Below are 20294 nucleotides of genomic sequence, written 5' to 3'. Positions count from 1 at the left end.
TGTTCAACATTACATAAACTTGGAAATTACTTATAGATGGACAATGATAATAAAACACAAACAAAAAATAAAACATAACAGTATTAACAACAGTCTATCCTGCCTCCTTGGTAGGCTCTCAGTTTCTATCTGTACCTGGCCTTCAGTCTCTGGCCCTGGTTGCAGGTTCACACTGTTCTGACTTAGGTTCCCAGACTCCTATCATACTGCTCGTCCCCCAGTCCTCTGTTGTTTTAGGTCCACAGTTCCCTGTACTGGTCGCCCCTAAGTTTGTTGTTCTGCCAGGCCCTAGGTATCCTACCCAGCTAGGCCCCACAGTCGCTGGCCTATCTGCAGGTCTGCAGTCTTCTGCCCTGCACAGATCACAGCCCCCACAGCCTTAGCTGTTAGACAGTAGCCTAGCCTGCCTGGTTTAGTGCCTACTAGGCACAGAGTTTGCTGCACTAGCTTGCTGTCTCCAGACATATTCAGTCTGCCGTACCCTGGCCCACCAGGCTTAGAGCCTCCTGCCCTGCTAAGCCACAAGTTATCTGTGCTGGGTTCTCAACCCTTGTCTGCCCTCAGTCCCTAGCACTAGGTCCTCAGTCTCCAGCTGCACTAGGTCTGCTGTCTCCAGCATTGGTCGGACCTCAGTCCCTAGCCCAGGTGGGACATCAGGCTCCTTCCCCGCCAGGCTCAAAGGTACCAATCTTTCCAGTAGGCCCTGAGCCCTACTGCTCTCCTAGCCTTCAGTAGTTTCATTTTCCCTCTCAGTTCCAGAGTCAGTTTCCATGGCAGGTCCAGAGTCAGTTTCCCTGGCTGGTCCAGAATCAGTTTCCCTGTCCGGTCCAGACTTTTTCTCCCTCAGGTTCAGAGTCGTTCTCCCTTTCAGGTGCAAAGTAATCAGCACTGCGCTCCCAGCCTTCAGCCATTCTAGTTTTGCTGTCTCCAGCTCTAGTCGGACCTCAGTCCACTGCTCCGCCAGGCGATAGGTTCACCTAAACTAGCACTAGGTTATAAGTTTCCTGCTCAGCTAGTTCTGCAGCCTCCCACCATAACTGACTTGCAGTTGTCAGTCTTAGGGGTAGGTTAAAAGTCCCCTGCCCTGTCAGACACTGAGTTTCCTGCACTGATAGGTTCAGCCCCATGACTTGGGGGACCCACTGTTCCCTGACCCGGGGGGATTGCTGTCTCTAATTCTGTGGGGCCGCTCGCCTCCTGCCTTGGCCAACTCAAAGCCCTGCCGATGTGGGAGACCACCTGACCTCATCTCTGGGGCCCAGCCGGCCCCTACATCCAGATCCCTGATGATCCTCGACAGTTGTGGCCGATGTGGGAGACCACCTGACCTCATCTCTGGGGCCCAGCCGGCCCCTACATCCAGATCCCTGATGATCCTCGACAGTTGTGGCCGATGTGGGAGACCACCTGACCTCATCTCTGGGGCCCAGCCGGCCCCTACATCCAGATCCCTGATGATCCTCGACAGTTGTGGCCGATGTGCAACATTCCTCCGCCGCAGTAGACCATACTCAGCGTTCAAAGATGGGCCCCAGCTGCCCTGCAACAGCTGAGTCAGAGGATCCTCCGCCACACCGGTGTTATTCCATGGGGTGGCCCAGGACTGTCCCTGCGTCTCCATGCACCTTCTTTATTGGGCGGCCCATAATCCCCTTGTCGGCACCCTACAGGCCCTCATGGTCCTCTAAAGTGACAGTAGTAATAAGCTTCCCTTCACTGCTCTGCCCCTTTGCCCTAACTGTCCTTCTATACAGGACTAGGCGCTTAAGAACTACAAAAATGGCTGTAAAAACCATTGTGGGCCATTGAGAGATGGCGAAAGTGGATGCTTGAATCAAACAGCGCCTTGAGCCAAGTTGATGAAGATGAATGTCCTGAATGGACAACAGTAGTGTCGAAAAGTAGAACAAAAAGGGTGGATATCTCAGCTGTCAATCACAGCCCTTTGGTTTTTGGCCAATCAGTTGGCTTGGACACACATGTGGACACTGCACCTGCCCATTCTAGCTTAGGGTTTGGTCGACTTCGCAAGAAGAAGACAAGAAGAAGACAATTTTGGATGGTGACTAAGTTTACAGTTTACTCTTAAGAACATTGTGAGTGCAACAAAGGAAAACATCAGTAGATTCCTAAGTAACTGAAGAGTGTGTGTGTTAAAAGTATACAGTTGAAGTCGGAGGTTTATATACACCTTAGCCAAACACATTTAAACTCAGTTTTTCACAATTCCTGACATTTACAGTGCCTTGCGAAAGTATTCGGCCCCCTTGAACTTTGCGACCTTTTGCCACATTTCAGGCTTCAAACATAAAGATATAAAACTGTATTTTTTTGTGAAGAATCAACAACAAGTGGGACACAATCATGAAGTGGAACGACATTTATTGGATATTTCAAACTTTTTTAACAAATCAAAAACTGAAAAATTGGGCGTGCAAAATTATTCAGCCCCCTTAAGTTAATACTTTGTAGCGCCACCTTTTGCTGCGATTACAGCTGTAAGTCGCTTGGGGTATGTCTCTATTAGTTTTGCACATCGAGAGACTGACATTTTTTCCCATTCCTCCTTGCAAAACAGCTCGAGCTCAGTGAGGTTGGATGGAGAGCATTTGTGAACAGCCGTTTTCAGTTCTTTCCACAGATTCTCGATTGGATTCAGGTCTGGACTTTGACTTGGCCATTCTAACACCTGGATATGTTTATTTTTGAACCATTCCATTGTAGATTTTGCTTTATGTTTTGGATCATTGTCTTGTTGGAAGACAAATCTCCGTCCCAGTCTCAGGTCTTTTGCAGACTCCAACTCCAACTCCATTCTTCCAGAATGGTCCTGTATTTGGCTCCATCCATCTTCCCATCAATTTTAACCATCTTCCCTGTCCCTGCTGAAGAAAAGCAGGCCCAAACCATGATGCTGCCACCACCATGTTTGACAGTGGGGATGGTGTGTTCAGCTGTGTTGCTTTTACGCCAAACATAACGTTTTGCATTGTTGCCAAAAAGTTCAATTTTGGTTTCATCTGACCAGAGCACCTTCTTCCACATGTTTGGTGTGTCTCCCAGGTGGCTTGTGGCAAACTTTAAACAACACTTTTTATGGATATCTTTAAGAAATGGCTTTCTTCTTGCCACTCTTCCATAAAGGCCAGATTTGTGCAATATACGACTGATTGTTGTCCTATGGACAGAGTCTCCCACCTCAGCTGTAGATCTCTGCAGTTCATCCAGAGTGATCATGGGACTCTTGGCTGCATCTCTGATCAGTCTTCTCCTTGTATGAGCTGAAAGTTTAGAGGGACGGCCAGGTCTTGGTAGATTTGCAGTGGTCTGATACTCCTTCCATTTCAATATTATCGCTTGCACAGTGCTCCTTGGGATGTTTAAAGCTTGGGAAATCTTTTTGTATCCAAATCCGGCTTTAAACTTCTTCACAACAGTATCTCGAACCTGCCTGGTGTGTTCCTTGTTCTTCATGATGCTCTCTGCGCTTTTAACGGACCTCTGAGACTATCACAGTGCAGGTGCATTTATACGGAGATTGATTACACACAGGTGGATTGTATTTATCATCATTAGTCATTTAGGTCAACATTGGATCATTCAGAGATCCTCACTGAACTTCTGGAGAGAGTTTGCTGCACTGAAAGTAAAGGGGCTGAATAATTTTGCACGCCCAATTTTTCAGTTTTTGATTTGTTAAAAAAGTTTGAAATATCCAATAAATGTCGTTCCACTTCATGATTGTGTCCCACTTGTTGTTGATTCCTCACAAAAAAATACAGTTTTATATCTTTATGTTTGAAGCTTGAAATGTGGCAAAAGGTCGCAAAGTTCAAGGGGGCCGAATACTTTCGCAAGGCACTGTATATTGATTTGTTTAACACCTTTTTGGTTACTAGATGATTCCATATGTGTTATTTCATAGTTTTGATTTCTTCACTAATATTCTTCAATGTAGAAAATAGAAAAAATAAAGAAAAACCCTTGAATGAGTAGGTGTGTTCGAACTTTTGACTGGTACTGTATATATAATGTTTTTGGTGTAGTTTGGTTGTTTGTTTTGTTTTTTGGGAATCCTGTTTCCATCCCACACAGTAGGTGGTGAGATGTACATGTAAATTGTGCCAAAGTCAATATATCATAGAAGAAGAAGGAACCATTGTAACCATAAATGTTCCATAGGTAGAAAAGTATTTCCAGTCATCCTGATGATAGATTACATATTTAAGGAGGTGGGAATGTGAAATATGTGATGAGGAAGATGCAAGAAGCTGTGGGAGTTTTGGAAGATTGGTCTCTAACATGGGGGTTTAGGATGTCTGTGGCCAAGTCCTGCTTTATAGTCAGGGTGTCTGAGTTTAAGTATTTAGGTATGTGGTTTGATGAGAGGCTTTCGTGGAAGAGACATGTTGAAATTAAGTGAAGGAAGGTGCTGATCCTCATGAGGGAAGTGGCAGGATATGATTGGGGGTCAGATAGACGATGTATATATACTGCACATGTTGTATATATACCAGGCATTGATCAGGTCATTTTTGGATTATGGGTGCCTTGTATATGGATCGGCAGCCAAATCGGCACTACAACTCGGCACTACACCTGTTGAGGTATTGCAGGTGGATAGTGTGGAACTGCCACTGAGGATTTTTTAAATGTAACCGTTATTTAAGTCAGTTCAGAACAAATTCATATTTTACAATGACAGCCTACCGGGGAACAGTGGGTTAACTGTCTTGTTCAGGGGCAGAATTACAGATTTTTACCTTGTCAGCTCGGGGATTCGAGCCAGCAACCTTTCAGTTACTGGCCCAACGCTCTAACCACTAGGCTACCTGCCACCCTGATAAGGTGGGACAAACTTGTGTACTGGACAAGGTTGAAAGGACATCCTGTGGTCACGACAACTGGGGAATGCTGGGAGCAAGGATTGGGTAAGTAGAGGGCATACAGGTGGACAATCGGGCAGAAGGTGGTAGAATATGGACTGGGGGCGAGCGAGATAGGGCTAGCAATTGCATCGGGTAACGTTCCTCCGTGGCTTTTTCCGAAACCAAGAATAGATGTGGACATAATTAAGGGCAGGAGAGAATGAGGTGAGGATGTGAGACGGTGTGTGGAAAGACACAGTGCATTGCGAAAGTATTCGGCCCCCTTGAACTTTGCGACCTTTTGCCACATTTCAGGCTTCAAACATAAAGATATAAAACTGTATTTTTTTTGTGAAGAATCAACAACAAGTGGGACACAATCATGAAGTGGAACGACATTTATTGGATATTTCAAACTTTTTTAACAAATCAAAAGGTCGCAAAGTTCAAGGGGGCCGAATACTTTTTGTTAGCGGTTAACTGATTATGTGTCAGTGTATGCGGCCGAGTTGATGGCCATGATTATAGGTTTAAGATCGGTGGAGGAGGTGAAACCACTCCGTGGTGATCTGCTCTGACTTGCCTGCAGTTTGAGTAGTGTGAAGATGGGCAGGTCAGATAGGGGAGGCTTGTTTGTGGCGATGATGGTGCTGTTATTGAATTGGAGAGGATGGGAATGGAGGTAAGCTTTTGCTGGGTTCCTACCCATGTGGGTGTGGAGGGGTAATGAGAAGGCAGATGTGGTGGCTAATAGTGCTGTGAGGAGAGAGGGGGTAGATATTCAGGTCCCGCTGGGCTGCAGGGAAGTCAAGTCCTTGATCTGGGCAAAATGGCTTGATCTTTGGCAAAGGGAGTGTGATGCTAGTAGTAAGGGGAGGCAATTACAGCATGCACCGGTCAGAAAAGGAAGATGTGGGGAGTATGGGATGTAGGACAGAGGAAGTTGTGTGGAGTAGACTACAGTTGGAGTTTTAATGCCACGTTGTGGATGATAGAGAGACAAGAAACAGGTATGTGTGATGAGTGTTTAGTGGAGGAAACGGTGGTGCAGGTGTTGATATATTGTGGACTGTATGACGTAGATAGGGAGAGATTGTGTGAAAGGGTTAGAGGCTGGCTGGGTTGCTGTAGTGGACGGAGGAAAGTCGTGTCTAGGGCTCTATTTCACTTTCTTAGAGGAACATGAATAATGAATTTAATATAATATAGGTAGGCCGTGACTGGCCTCACACACCAGTAATGTAGGTGGCAGTGTATGCTCCTTAAAAGGATGCGATCCGGCCCGCCAACCCAATCCCAACGAAGAAGAATGATTTCCGGTAATGTTAGAGTATTTCCTGTGGTGGTCGAGAAAATAAACGACGGGTTTGTTTTGCTACCTAGAAGTCGATTTAATTTTTGTTAATATATTGATATTGTTGATCGGGCAATCATGTCTGGACGGGACGCCCTCAACATGAAGCAACCGCCGATCCAGTCCACGGCTGGTGCTGTGCCGATTCGAAATGAGAAAGGTGAGTTTCCCTGTAGCTAACGTTAGCTAAGGCAAGCTATCCTGGACTAGGTGGTAGCCGATTTCATGGTAGCAATAGAGTGCTATCTAGCCATCCAAGTATACAACTTTGTATAACTTAGCTAGTTAATATCACGATATAATTGCATGCTGCATTTTCTTAATTGTACGGACAAACTTTTTGTCTGCGTCTACAGTAGATATAAAAAAATCACAATTCATGCCCTTACTCATGTTTCAATCCATCACGAAACCAAAACGACAGTATATACAACTTAACCTCACTAAATGTAACAGAGTAAGTAGAGCCATCTATGATAATGGACCGTTCATGGTAACCAAGTGTGCTCGCCTACTTTCGTCCCCAGGTGAGATTTCGATGGAGAAGGTGAAGGTGAAGCGCTATGTGTCGGGTAAACGTCCCGACTATGCTCCCATGGACTCCTCTGACGAGGAGGAGGAGGACTTCCAGTTTATAAAAAAGGCTAAGGATGCTGAGCCTGAGATGGAAATGGAGGAAGAGGTGGTGTCTGACCCCCGTCTCAAGCGTCTGCTAAACCGCGTCTCTGAGGATGCGGAGGAGAGGTGAAGATAATTCTCATTGATCCATCTTGTAAACCAGTGGGATCCTGTGTTGGTTGTGATGACTCCCAGTCCCATCTTCATTGAGCTGAACTGTATTTGTCAGTAGACACCCATAGTTGGGTGAGGGGTTGTTAAAACCTTTCTGCACATATTGTGGGTTATCAGGAATTTGAATACTATGAATGACTGACTGATTTTTATTGGGCTTTGATCTCTAAACCATTTAGGCCTAACTATTAGCCCTATTGGATGTTGAGTGCTGTGATGATTGTAAATGTTTCTTTCTCTCTCTCTCAGGTTGGCAAGACACAGACAGATCGCAGAGCCGGAGGTGGTTGCAGAGAGCAGTGAAGACTCCGACGAGGGAACCTGGCACCCGGAGAGAGCACCCGAAGAGAGCAGTGACGAAGAGGAGGAGGAAGAGGAAGAAGTGGACGATGAGGTGAGTGGCACAAGGATCTTCTTGGAAAGCTGGATCAGGCACCCCTTTTATTCATTAAGATTTTAAAGACAAAACAGATCTTAGAACAGTGCTCCTACTCTGAGATGCTTTGTGAATACGGTCCCAGGTGTGTGATATGGAATGGTATACAAGATACCCTTTACGTAACACGTTGACTTTGTTTTGTGTGTAGGAAATCGAGAGGCGGCGAGCGATGATGCGCCAGCGAGCGCAGGAGCGGAAGAACGAGGACATGCCGGAGATCATGGAGGTGGAGGAAGAAGGGAATTCGGGAGCGGAGAAGGAGGAGTCGGAGTCAGAGTACGAGGAGTACACGGACAGTGAAGATGAGGCCGAGCCGCGGCTAAAACCAGTCTTCATCCGCAAGTAAGGAGTCCTGCCATCCAAGATCACTCCTGAACCATTATCATGGCTTAATATAATTTATTTCATAGAATGTAATAACTTTATTTTTCTAAGGGAAACTTTGATTGTGGGCTTGGGATTAGACAATTCAAAATGGCCAAATTGACTGATGAAAATACATTAGGCTTATACGAGAAACAATTTTAATTTAAAAGCCAGTACAAAACTGTTACCAGCTGTGCTGTTTTCTACTGCATGCATCAGTTTGTGTATACCTGCTGTCCTGTTATCATATGAACAGAGTATGTTCACAACAAATGGATTGTGTTGCAGCGTTTGTGTCCCGAGTGAGAAAATGAGATTTTGATGTGTATCTCCTCAGGAAGGACCGAGTAACAGTGGCGGAGCGCGAGGCGGACGAGCTCAAACAGCGGGAGCTGGAGGCGGAGGCCAAGAAGCAGGTGGAGGAGCGGCGGCGCTACACCCTGAAGATCGTGGAGGAGGAGGCCAAGAAGGAGTTTGAGGAGAACCGCCGCACTCTGGCTGCTCTCGACTCCCTGGACACGGACGGGGAGAATGAGGAGGAGGAGTACGAGGCGTGGAAGGTCCGGGAGCTCAAGCGCATCAAGAGGGACCGGGAGGCCCGTGAAGCGTGAGTACAGTCAGACTTAAACATGAACCATGGTGTTCACTAGGCACAAAATGAATATAGATCTGAAACGCTCAAGTACTATCTTGAAACACTCGTTTTCATCTTTGAAACATTTTGCTACAGTGTGCCCTAAAGTGCTCCACGGTGGTACATTTAATTGTGCAGCACTTTAAACCATTCAAAACCATTTACAGGCAAATGCATAAGAGCGGAACATATTAAGACAGTCTTGAATGACAATGGAAGTAGACATCAGAAATACTTCACATAGGGCGTTGATTCACTTAACCATTGAAAGCTGGTGTTGTTCCCTCTCAAAGTAAAAAAGGCTAACGTCTTTGTTTTTATATTATTTGATTATCTGTATGATTATCTGTATGATTATCTGTATGATTATCTGTATGAATGATCTGTACACTTGAAGTGTTTATACCCATGTTAATAATTACTGGTCCAGAGTTAATTATGTTGACACAGGTCTTTGCTGTCCATGTAACCCACTTGCCTTGTCGGATTTTCCAGAATGGAGAAAGAGAAGTCTGAGATTGAGAGGTTCCACAGCCTCACCGAGGAGGAGCGCAGGGCCGAGCTGCGGAATAATGGCAAACAGATCACAAACAAGGCCTCTAAGGGCAAATATAAGTTCCTCCAGAAGTACTACCACAGAGGAGCCTTCTTCATGGTGAGTTGTAGACACGGGGGTTCAGAGAACTCCGTACAGTGCATTCTTATAAGAAACACACCACCAGATGTTGCTGATGATTGATTGTTAGAATTGTAGGAGAAAGTGTAAGTATAGGAGTGAACTATCCCATGTTTGTTAGCCACTACATGTGTTAGATTGTTGTATGAGTGATTCTTAAAAGCAGTGTGTGCACTGTTGTAGAATATTCAGAGATGTGATTCAGGTATATAAAATATGTATGATCCTTCATTCATATAATTGAAACTTGGTAAATGTATTTTGTCCGACTAGCTCGTCTTGTCTTTGATGTTGGCTGAATGTGATCTGTTTCCAGGACGAAGAGGAGAATGTGTTCAAGAGAGACTTCAGTGCCCCCACTCTGGAGGACCACTTCAACAAAACCATCCTCCCCAAAGTCATGCAGGTCAGCTGGACTTCTTTCAAACATCATACTTTTGTAGCACATGTATTCCCCCTATGTTTATTTATTATAAATGTACACTATCGATGTAAACAGAAAATTCATACTGTTTTTGAACCCAGTGTATTGGCAACCCCTGTGTAAATTAATGTCTTTCATTTATAGTGGCTATACAGAATGTTTTGTTCTGGAGCTGCTCTTGAGACAATGTTCTCCTAAATGGACAGATATTATCCAGACATTACCTCAAAATAAGGATGTGTGTGGTTTCATAATAAATTATACAATTATATGAGCCATACAGTCAACAATTGGCAAATAAACATCCACAGATAGTTCATCTTTAACAACCCCCTCATTTAATTCCAGGTCAAGAACTTTGGTCGCTCCGGACGCACTAAGTACACCCACCTGGTGGATCAGGACACCACATCGTTTGACTCAGCCTGGGCTCAGGAGAGCGCTCAGAACAGCAAGTTCTTTAAGCAGAAGGCTGCAGGAGTGAGAGATGTGTTTGACCGACCAACAGTGCAAAAGAGGAAGACCTGAATCTAAGTTGAGGGGGAAGAGAGACACACTTGGGGTGTGTTCATTGGGATGAAATGTTGCAGATGGAAATGAACTACACTTCACTGAAGTATATTCTATGGCCATACATTTACCTGCAATATCTTGAATGCACCAACCCTTTGAGCAAGGCCCTGGGTTTAGGGCTATGCCCTGATGCTTCATAGAGGCATATTGATGTAATTTTGTACATTTTCAAAGTTGTGTAGCTATTTTGTTTTATCGCCATTGATCTGACATCTGTTAATTTCTTCTAACTTGGATATAAAGTGTACGTGATTAAAACATAACATTTTCATCCATTGGTTTTATTTCATTCCACATTTATTATAAATCAAAAACAGGTGCTTGCAAAAGTAATCCATTTTGAAGTATTGTTGAATATACATAGAGAAATGCAATGTTTTATTTCAGTTGACATATCTGATTTGAGCTATGGAATGGAGTCAGGCTAGGAAGCAGTCCAGTGTCCAATGCTGCTGCATAAAGCTGCTCTAGGGTCAGTTTCTCCTGGTCAGTTTGACAGGTCAATCAGAGCCTCTACCACATTGCCCATGTGTTCTCTCAGACTGCGCTCTGCCACTCCCCGGGAGATCTCCATCTCACCCATCTGTGGAAAGACAGTTGAGGCAGGACATTAGAATAATCAGAATGGGTAGTTGTTTTGATAGAACACTTCAGACGGTCCCGGTCTATGAATGTATCTCTGAAGCATAGTTTCTAATAACACCGCCTAGTAGAATATGGATGACTAGAGTTCCAGAGGACTAATTTGATTTAATGCTTTTGTGATGCAAAAGACTAACTTTAGATGAGAGTTGTGACACTTAAACAAGAAACATGTCTGGGGGGATACTTACAATGAGTTCTACATCCTCTTTCTTGATAGTGACTTTAGCCAGTTCCTTTTCCCTGAAATCATAACCCCAGACAAGTCATTAGTGTACTCATTCATTTCCAGATCAATGATTGTTGAATGAAAATCTGACAAAGTGACTCACCTATCTTGTTTAGCTTTCTGTTCTCTTGATCTCCTGTCTCCAATCACTGACATAGCCTGAAACAGGACATGCAGACATCAGATAGTCAAAGGGATCATATTGGTATGACAGCACTGACGAGTCAGTAACTAGAACTCCCAAAACAGGTTGGAAGAGTAAATTACGCAAGGCAGAAAAACATACAAGCAGCCATAGGCTAACGCTTGCTGAATAGACAGAAGCTCTACCCTGTTCTGTTCAGGGCTGACTTGGTTAAACAGCACGTGCCAACGTGAAATGACGCGTTTGTATGTTGATTACGGTAACATTTTCACAACACATGGTTTGTGCAAATATGTTTCCATTCTTCATTGTACGCCGGTTAGGCCTGTTGTTAGCATACGCTAGCTAGCCTTCATGCTAACGTGGGCACCCATCGTCGCCCCGCGTGCTTGGCCCAGCCTCACCGTTTCAAGATCGGAGCTCGATATTTCCTTCTCCTCGGCATAATCGGTGACTCTCTCCAAATCGGCAGCCCCACTATCATGTTTCCGAGGCTTTTCTGCTGGTTTTCCAGTGCAGTTCTCCTCAGCTTCCAGGTCCAAATCCACATCTCCCTCTGCCGCCATGTTTGCTCCTGTAGAGCCGGAACGAAAAGAGAGTGGGTATCCGTTTACAAAACTATCGGAAAGCAAATTAAGAAGCACCGATGTCACATGGTTTCCAGTGTGAGTGCTAACCGAGTCCTTCGGACGTTCATACCCTCATTGCAGGTTACAAAAAGGTTAAGGTTAGGGTTATGTAAGAGTTGGGGTTATAGGGTAGGGTCGTCCCAAGGATCCCAGATAGCGAATATAGAAAAAAACGCAATCCATTATCAGCAATTTGTAAGCAAAAATGTAAATATTTTACATTGATATTCAGTTTTAATTTGTATTTTAACTTCATATACAATTACATTAACTAAATCTTCAGCCCAATTTATGTTATAGTAGTTATGCTCATATTACTACAAATTATGCATATTCTAGCATGCCAGGCAAATATTTAATTTACCATGCAAGATACATTTCTTGATATCCTTAAAGTGATACAGCCAGCAGTTTTGAAAGTAGCGCTCATCACCAGCCAAAACTGGTCTCTGAAAAGTGTGCAAGGTGATATGTTACATCCTGGAAAAGAAGAAATGTCATGCAATTACGGATTTGTAAGTGCTTAAAGTAACTGTCCAGTGTTTCCAGATTTCTATGATATATGACATATAATTAATTACAATACGAATGAAATAGTTTTCCTGCTCAAAAATTGTAATTAAGTATGTTAAAAATCAGCTTTTCTGTGTTGGAATGGTGTGGGCGTACCACAACAAGGTAATGGTATGGGTGTATACCGGTCATTATAGATATTCATGAGCGTAGACCACTGATTGGCCAGCTGGATGACATTATAGTCTTTATTTTACTAGGCAAGTCTGTTAAGAACAAATTCTTATTTTCAATGACAGCCTAGGAACAGTGGGATTAACTGCTTTGTTCAGGGACAGAACAACAGATATTTTTACCCTGTCAGCTCAGGCATTCAATCTTGCAACCTTTCGGTTACTAGTCCAACACTCTAACCACTAGGCTGGCTACCTGCTGCCCCACTCTATGAGGAAATAGCAAGCATTTTTTAATTGGTCTGTTTGAGATACAAGTTTGAGATTGGATTTTTTTAAGTGTTTTTTTTTTCTCCAATTTATGCTTTGGCCACAAATACAAGTATAAAATGAGTCAAAACATTATTTGGGTATGAGTTAACAGAGCATTAACTTTCAAAAGTGAGATTTTCTCAGGACAGTTACTTTAAGATCCAGTTCAATCTCTTTAAAAAAATGTGATATCCAACTTCCAAGTGTCACTTGGCCAGATGGGCCAAATGCCAAATTATATTCTGACTGGATAGGTTGATGTATAGACTGCATGAGGTTGGATTAAAGGGTACTCCGCACACCTAGGCCTATTTCTGTCTTGCATAAGAGGTTTACAGTACTTTAATACTCGGAGTCCCAACAACCTGGCCAATCTCCTACGTTTCTCTCTTGATCCCCCCACAATAGTTTTCCCGCCTCATGTACACTACACTACACTTACCAATCAATCCAATTTATTTTAATCGGCTTAATCCTAAAAAGTAGAGAAACCTTCCTTGATCACATCTGAAGCCAAAATCTCTTTGACTGGCTCTCCCTCTCAAGGTGTTTGCCTTGTACATCATCCATGCCTGTCTGTTGGGGGAGATGTGTGGGATGATCGATGGGGCCCAGAGAAATGGTGGTGCTGGGGCTTATTAATGAAAAACAGGAGGGTGATATGCATATACTAAACTTGAGTGTTTCCGGGCTTGTTAACTCTGTACTGCTGTCCCAGTACCCCTTTCATCCTGATTTATGATTGACCGTTGAGAGCCAGTGGACCTGGAGCTTCGTCGCCCCCCTCAGTGCCTGCTGCACCAGTCTGGGAAGTAATGTTGTGTCGCTGTCTCTGTACTCAGGTGAGAAACTGATGAACTCAGAACGAAACATTCAGGGAGTGAGCTTGGGCTTTTGCAAGTGGTGGGACTGGTGTTGGGGTCAATTCCATTTCAATTCAGTCAATGTAGTTTAAGTTTATTTCCTGAATTTATTTCATTTAAATGGAATTGAATCTAACTGGTGGGACTGCCTTCAAAATGGATGAGATTAGACTATCTACCTTTAATTCAATAACAAATAATACTTTATGAATTCTATCAAATTCTATAGTTTTTATGGATCGCATTCCCAGCCTGAGAAACAGTGAATGCTGTTTCAGACATTACCATCCTGGTAAACACAATGGAATGAATAGAATGTCTTATTGTGTCACCCCCCCCGCCCCCCCTTCCCTTCCCCTGCCTGGTGGAATTTGTCCCACTGACTGCCTTCCTTCTCACCCAATTCAGCTCCTGGCCATGTTCAGTAGTTCATCAACACCACACTATGATCCACTTCTTGATCTGTAATAGTTACTGTTGACCTAGACATATACAGTTACAGTACACTATAGGCAGGCAGGCAGGCCACTGTGATCATATTGTTATGAATCTTTAGAGTGAAATGGCCCATTTTACTGTTATACAATTCATGTCACATAGGCCTATACTGTATATTATTTTTGATATAAAGTCTCATTGAATTCATTAAGATATTAGTTTGAACTTTGCACTCATGGGTTGCTGAGCCACATAGAAAAGGCAGTCAAATACTGTTTATAATCTCCTAACCTGCAAAGCAGAAATATTATGTTTCATCTTTTCAAAAATGTTTGGGATTGTGGTGTAGATTATGTGTAGGAAGTTTGTCATAATCTGCAGTTTCTGTGTAATCCAGAAAGCGTAAACTGGAAAATGGACTGTTATGTACACTCAATCAGTTATGTCACTGTTGATGAATGGATAAATTGTGTTGGCATGGGAATCCTCTGACTGACATGTGAGGCTTGCCTCTCTCTGGGTCATCGTCTTAGTTCTGTGTCTCTTCACTCTCAATGAACAGTAAGACTACAATGTTTATACATTCTTACACTTCAAACATATCTCTAAATAACTGGGCTCTAAAGAATCATAAGATTTTACATTTTTTACACACAAAAAAAACTACAGTCAACTGTGTTTTTTGGAAAACATGTGTTTGGACTCGATCCAACCGTTCTTCCAAAAGGCCTATTGAAACCATAGATCGAATGCTTCCACTCAAGCGTCGTTTGGCTTCTTTAATTTGCTTTTGTCTGCTCGCTTTGGCAGTGTCTCCTCTCCCACGAGGCAAAAGCAATTATCTGTCAGTGAAAGGGCCCCCAGGAATGCTGTGTAGTACCGAGGGCGACGATGGTGGGCCGCCCTGACCGACTCTCGAGAGTAAAACCCGGGTCTTATTCACCCTCTTATGCACCAAACGGAAAAAAAAACGAATTGAAACAGGGAGCGACAACTGTTTTTTTCCGTTGTATATTTTAAAAAAAAACGTTTTGCTACAGTATGCGCTAATGAATACAAGCCTGTTTATCTGAAGGGACTAATTGGTTCATGGAAGTTCACGGTGGAGTAATTTAGCCAACAGCAGATTAAAGATCTTCAAACCAGATTAAAGTTCTTAGTGATTCTACTCTGCTGCGATTACATCAGTTAATGTTGATTCTTGGAGAATAGTATTTGTTCATTGTCACTGTAAGGAATTAATTGGTAGTCACTATTGTGTTTTTTAGGGCAATGATTGTGAGTGTTGATGGTTTTGTGATCTCAGACAGGAGCTATGATTGCGTGACAACCAGCTGGGATGAAGGAAAACAAATAGTACCACTGTCACATTTGAAGAAGAAAAACAGTCCTCACCGTGTCACATGTAGCATATTGATCAACATATTTCCATTTGTAGCTTAGAACAGATAGTAAATATTGACACAATGTGAACTTTCCACTTTGTCTGAAAAGAGTTTTGTCATTGATCATCAACAAAGCTTTACAGTGCATGCAGGGAGAATCAGTGTATCAGAGAGTGTGCAGTTAGATAACATAGGCCATTCTTAAAGCAATCCCTAGACCCTAGACTAGGGTTGCAAAATTCCATTAACTTCTGGTTGGAAGATTCCACATATAAGTGTATATACCCCATCAAAGTATTCAGACCCCTTGACATATTCTATATTTTGTTACGTTATATCCTTATTCTAAAATTAATTTAATTTTTTTTGTAAGAAATCTATACACAATACCCCATAATGACAAAGTGAAAACAGGTTTTTTGGAAATGTTTGCAAAATTGTATATATATAAAAACCTGAAATACCTTATTTACATAAGTATTCAGACCCTTTGCCATGAGACTCAAAATTGAGCTCAGGTGCATCCTGTTTCCACTGATCATCCTTGAGATGTTTCTACAACTTGATTGGAGTCTTCCCGTGGTAAATCCAATTGATTGGACTTGATTTGGAAAGGCATACACCTGTCTATATAAAGAGAACCAAGCCATGAGGTCAAAGGAATTGTCTGTAGCGCTCCGAGACAGGATGGTGTCGAGGCACAGATCTGGGGAAGGGTACCAAAAAAATTCTGCAGCACTAAAGGTTCCCAAGGACACAGTGGCCTCCGTCATTCGTAAATGGTGGAAGTTTGGAACCACCAAGACTCTTCTTAGTGCTGGCCACCCATCCAAACTGAGCAATCGGGGGGAAGGCCTTGGTCAGTGAGGTGACCAAGAACCCGATGGTCACTCTGACAAAGCTCTAGAGTTCCTCTGTGGAGATGGGAGAACCTCCCAGAAGGACAACCATCTCTGCAGCACTCCACCAATCAGGCCTTCATGGTAGAGTGGCCAGACGGAAGCCACTCCTCAGTAAAAGGCACATGACAGCCCGCTTGGAGTTTGCCAAAAGGCACCTAAAGACTCCCAGACCACGAGAAACAAGATTCTCTGGTCTGAAGAACCCAAGATCGAACTCTTTGGCCTGAATGCCAAGCGTCACGTCTGGAGGAAACCTGGCACCATCCCTAAGGTGAAACATGGTCAAATCAAATCAAAGTTTATTTGTCACGTGCGCCGAATTCCTTGATGTGAACACCAAGGAACTTGAAGCTCTCAATCTGCTCCACTACAGCCGCATCGATGCTCAGTCCTCCTTTTCCTGTAGTCCACAATCATATCCTTAGTCCTGGTTACGTTGAGGGATAGGTTGTTATTCTGGCACCACCCGGCCAGGTCTCTGACCTCCTCCCTATAGGCTGTCTCATCATTGTCGTTGATCAGGCCTACCACTGTTGTGTTGTCTGCAAACTTAATGATGGTGTTGGAGTTGTGCCTGGCCATGTAGTCGTGGGTGAACAGGTAGTACAGGAGGGGACTGAGCACGTACCCCTGAGGGGCTCCAGTGTTGAGGATAAGCGTGGCAGATGTGTTGCTACCTACCCTCACCACCTGGGGGCGGCCCGTCAAGAAGTCCAGGATTCAGTTGCAGAGGGAGGTGTTTAGTCCTAGGATCCTTAGCTTAGTGATGAGCTTTGAGGGCACTACGGTGTTGAACGCTGAGCTGTAGTCAATGAATAGCATTCTCACATAGGTGTTCCTTTTATCCTGGTGGGAAAGGGCAGTGTGGAGTGCAATAGAGATTGCATCATCTGTGGATCTGTTTGGGCGGTATGCAAATTGGAGTGGGTCTAGGGTTTCTGGGATAATGGTGTTGATGTGCACATCAACAACAGTCACCCACGCAGCATCGTTACCCATCGCTCCACAAAAGCCGCGGCCCTTGCAGAGCAAGGGGAACTACTACTTCAAGGTCTCAGAGCAAGTGATGTCACCGATTGAAACGCTATTTAGCGTAAACACCGCTAACTAGCTAGCCATTTCACATCCGTTACACCTACGTGCTTTTGGGCACAGGGACTATGGTGGTCTGCTTGAAACATGTTGGTAATAGAGATTCAATCAGAGACATGTTGAAAATGTTAGTTAAGACACCTCCTAATCTGTCAGGCCCAGCGGCCTAGTGAATGTTGACCTGTTTAAAGGTCTTACTCACGTCGGCTACGGAGAGCGTGATCAAACAGTCGTCCGGAACAGCTGATGCTCTCATGCATGCCTCAGTGTTGCTTGCCTCGAAGCGAGCATAGAAGTCATTTAGCTCGTCTGGTAGGCTCGTGTCTGCTGGTGGTGGCAGCATCTCATGCTGTGGGGATGTTTTTCAGTGGCAGGGACTGGGAGACTAGTCAGGTTTGAGGGAACGATGAACGGAGCAAAATACAGAGAGAGACCTTTGATGAAAACCTGCTTAAGAGCGCTCAGGACTTCAGCCTGGGGCGAAGCTTCACCTTCCAACAGGACAACGACCCTAAGCACACAGCCAACACAATGCAGGAGTGGCTTTGTGACAAGTCTCTGAATGTCTTTGAGTGGACCAGCCAGAGCCCAGATTTGAACCCAATCAAACATCTCTGGAGAGACCTGAAAATACCTGTGCAGCGACACTCCCCATCCAACCTGACAGGGCTTGAGAGGATCTGCAGAGAAAAATGGGAGAAAATCCCCAAGTACAGGTCTGTCAAGCTTGTAGCGTCATTCCCAAGAAGACTCAAGGCTGTAATCACTGTCAAATGTGCCTCAACAATGTACTTAGTAAAGGGTCTGAATACTTATGGAAATGTTACAATTCACTATTTCTTAAATATTTTTGGCTAAAATGTCTAAAAACCTGTTTTTGCTTTATCATTATTGGGTATTGTGTGTAGATTGATGAGGGGGGGAATTTTAGAACAAGTCTGTAATGTAACAAAATGCAGAAAAAGTCAAGGAGTCTGAAAACTTTCTGAATGTTTTGAGTTGCTGACAGTTCTTTATAGGCTACAGGTGGCAAAAACTGTGTTCTGGTAGAATTTGTTATGTTTACTTGGTCTGTAACAAGAACATTTGACAGGCCCTAGTTGGGTCACACAACCCCAACAGGTTTGGGAACCACTGATGAGTTAGGCCTATGCTGTCGTAGAGTAGTAGCCCCAGTAAGAACTGTTCTGCAGCCGAACGATGATAACCCAGTCTGGGTTATGGAGTTAGTCTACGGCAGGGTTGGGGAGAGCGAGAGGGACTGATGAAGGTCACGCTAACTGAGACTGAGGGGACTGTACAACTTCCCTGGATTATCCTGGCACAGTGCCCTGCACACTGACCCAAATCTATTCTGACTCACTCTCTCTGTGTACTCCCTCCCTGTGTAAACAACCCGTGTGGGCTACTGCACTTCAGATAAGATTGTGGGCGCAGTCCTTCTCTTGTCTTGATAAAGGCCACAAGCCATCGATCAAGTCCACCTTTGTAAATATGGATTACAAACATACAGATCACCAGCATTTTTTATAGTCTACTGTACTCTTCTGCCATGGTAGGGCCCACGCCCTGCCACTCAGCCCCAGTCAAAGCCAGTTTAAAACAGAACTGAGGAGATTAAGTGAGAGTCTGTCTTGTGGAGAAGGGTTGAACAGAGATTACTGTATATCAATGGATAACATAGAGATAGACAGAGATCTTGACTTTGTATCTGTGCCAATATGGTGTCTATGACAGAATCTCTATTTCAAAGTAGTCAATTTACTTATTTTGTGTTTGGAAATAAAACAACTTTTAACTAGAAAATGACTTCTTCAAGATTTCACGTTATATATTTTGCCCGCTGGATTGACTAGAGGCCTACATCCTCTTTCTCCTGACTCAGACACAACCCTACATGTGTCCTCTTTCTCCTGACTCAGACACAACCCTACATGTGTCCTCTTTCACCTGACTCAGACACAACCCTACATGTGTCCTCTTTCTCCTGACTCAGACACAACCCTACATGTGTCCTCTTTCTCCTGACTCAGACACAACCCTACACGTGTCCTCTTTCTCCTGACTCAGACACAACCCTACATGTGTCCTCTTTCTCCTGACTCAGACACAACCCTACATGTGTCCTCTTTCACCTGACTCAGACACAACCCTACATGTGTCCTCTTTCTCCTGACTCAGACACAACCCTACATGTGTCCTCTTTCACCTGACTCAGACACAACCCTACATGTGTCCTCTTTCACCTGACTCAGACACAACCCTACATGTGTCCTCTTTCTCCTGACTCAGACACAACCCTACATGTGTCCTCTTTCTCCTGACTCAGACACAACCCTACATGTGTCCTCTTTCACCTGACTCAGACACAACCCTACATGTGTCCTCTTTCACCTGACTCAGACACAACCCACCGGGAAAACGTCAACAGTATATCAATGTAATCTGTCAACATACTGACCTTGAACATCAATGTAATTTTGTGTTGAAAATACAAAAAGTTGTCAAAGTACACTAATTTTAACCAGAATTCAACAACAAATCAACAACAGGATTTCAAAGGTTGGTTCATTTCAACTACAATAGAATTCACGTTTGTTGAGAACTCAACTAAAAATCAACCAAATATGGACATATGGATTTTGCGTTCCGTCAGGTTTTTGCCTGGAGAGAGACCTAGCCTGTGCCCACTCCTCTTGTACTGTGTTTCTGGGCCGGTCAGCAAAATTATGATAGGATTATGGATGTGGCCTCTTTCCATTATGGACAAGCAGGGAGGATCAGAGTTTAGCAAGGAGGTGCCATGGGGCGGTGGGCGGTGCTGTGTAGGAAAGCAGAAGGTATC

The 20294-nt window shown here is 43.9% G+C and overlaps 3 protein-coding genes across 3 annotated transcripts in view; 2 read left to right on the top strand and 1 right to left on the bottom strand.

Annotated features, from left to right (window-relative positions):
- The first annotated feature begins 6300 nt into the window (after positions 1-6300).
- Positions 6301-10397, top strand: LOC110526668 (microfibrillar-associated protein 1). The gene is made up of 8 exons (XM_021607807.2): positions 6301-6382; positions 6750-6966; positions 7264-7408; positions 7602-7795; positions 8157-8426; positions 8949-9108; positions 9446-9535; positions 9902-10397. Exons 1-8 carry the CDS (start codon positions 6301-6303, stop codon positions 10079-10081), a joined length of 1338 nt encoding a protein of 445 aa, XP_021463482.1. The 3' UTR covers positions 10082-10397.
- A 4-nt stretch (positions 10398-10401) lies between these two features.
- On the bottom strand, positions 10402-11858 carry LOC110526669 (huntingtin-interacting protein K). Its single transcript, XM_021607808.2, has 4 exons — positions 11547-11858; positions 11101-11156; positions 10960-11011; positions 10402-10709 (listed from the first exon to the last, which is right to left on the bottom strand). Exons 1-4 carry the CDS (start codon positions 11706-11708, stop codon positions 10614-10616), a joined length of 366 nt encoding a protein of 121 aa, XP_021463483.1. The 5' UTR covers positions 11709-11858; the 3' UTR covers positions 10402-10613.
- A 1491-nt stretch (positions 11859-13349) lies between these two features.
- The window catches only part of LOC110517630 (serine incorporator 4-like), a 49834-nt gene continuing 42889 nt past the window's right edge, over positions 13350-20294 (top strand). Inside the window, exon 1 of the mRNA XM_036981147.1 lies at positions 13350-13611. Coding sequence (XP_036837042.1) covers positions 13585-13611 — 27 coding nt within the window. The 5' untranslated portion in view covers positions 13350-13584. The remainder of the gene's footprint in view (positions 13612-20294) is intronic.

Source organism: Oncorhynchus mykiss, chromosome 6 (assembly GCF_013265735.2).
Source record: "Oncorhynchus mykiss isolate Arlee chromosome 6, USDA_OmykA_1.1, whole genome shotgun sequence".
Lineage (NCBI taxonomy): Eukaryota > Metazoa > Chordata > Actinopteri > Salmoniformes > Salmonidae > Oncorhynchus > Oncorhynchus mykiss.
Note: the sequence above shows the minus strand (reverse complement) of the source record. Positions and strands in the feature narration are given on the sequence as shown.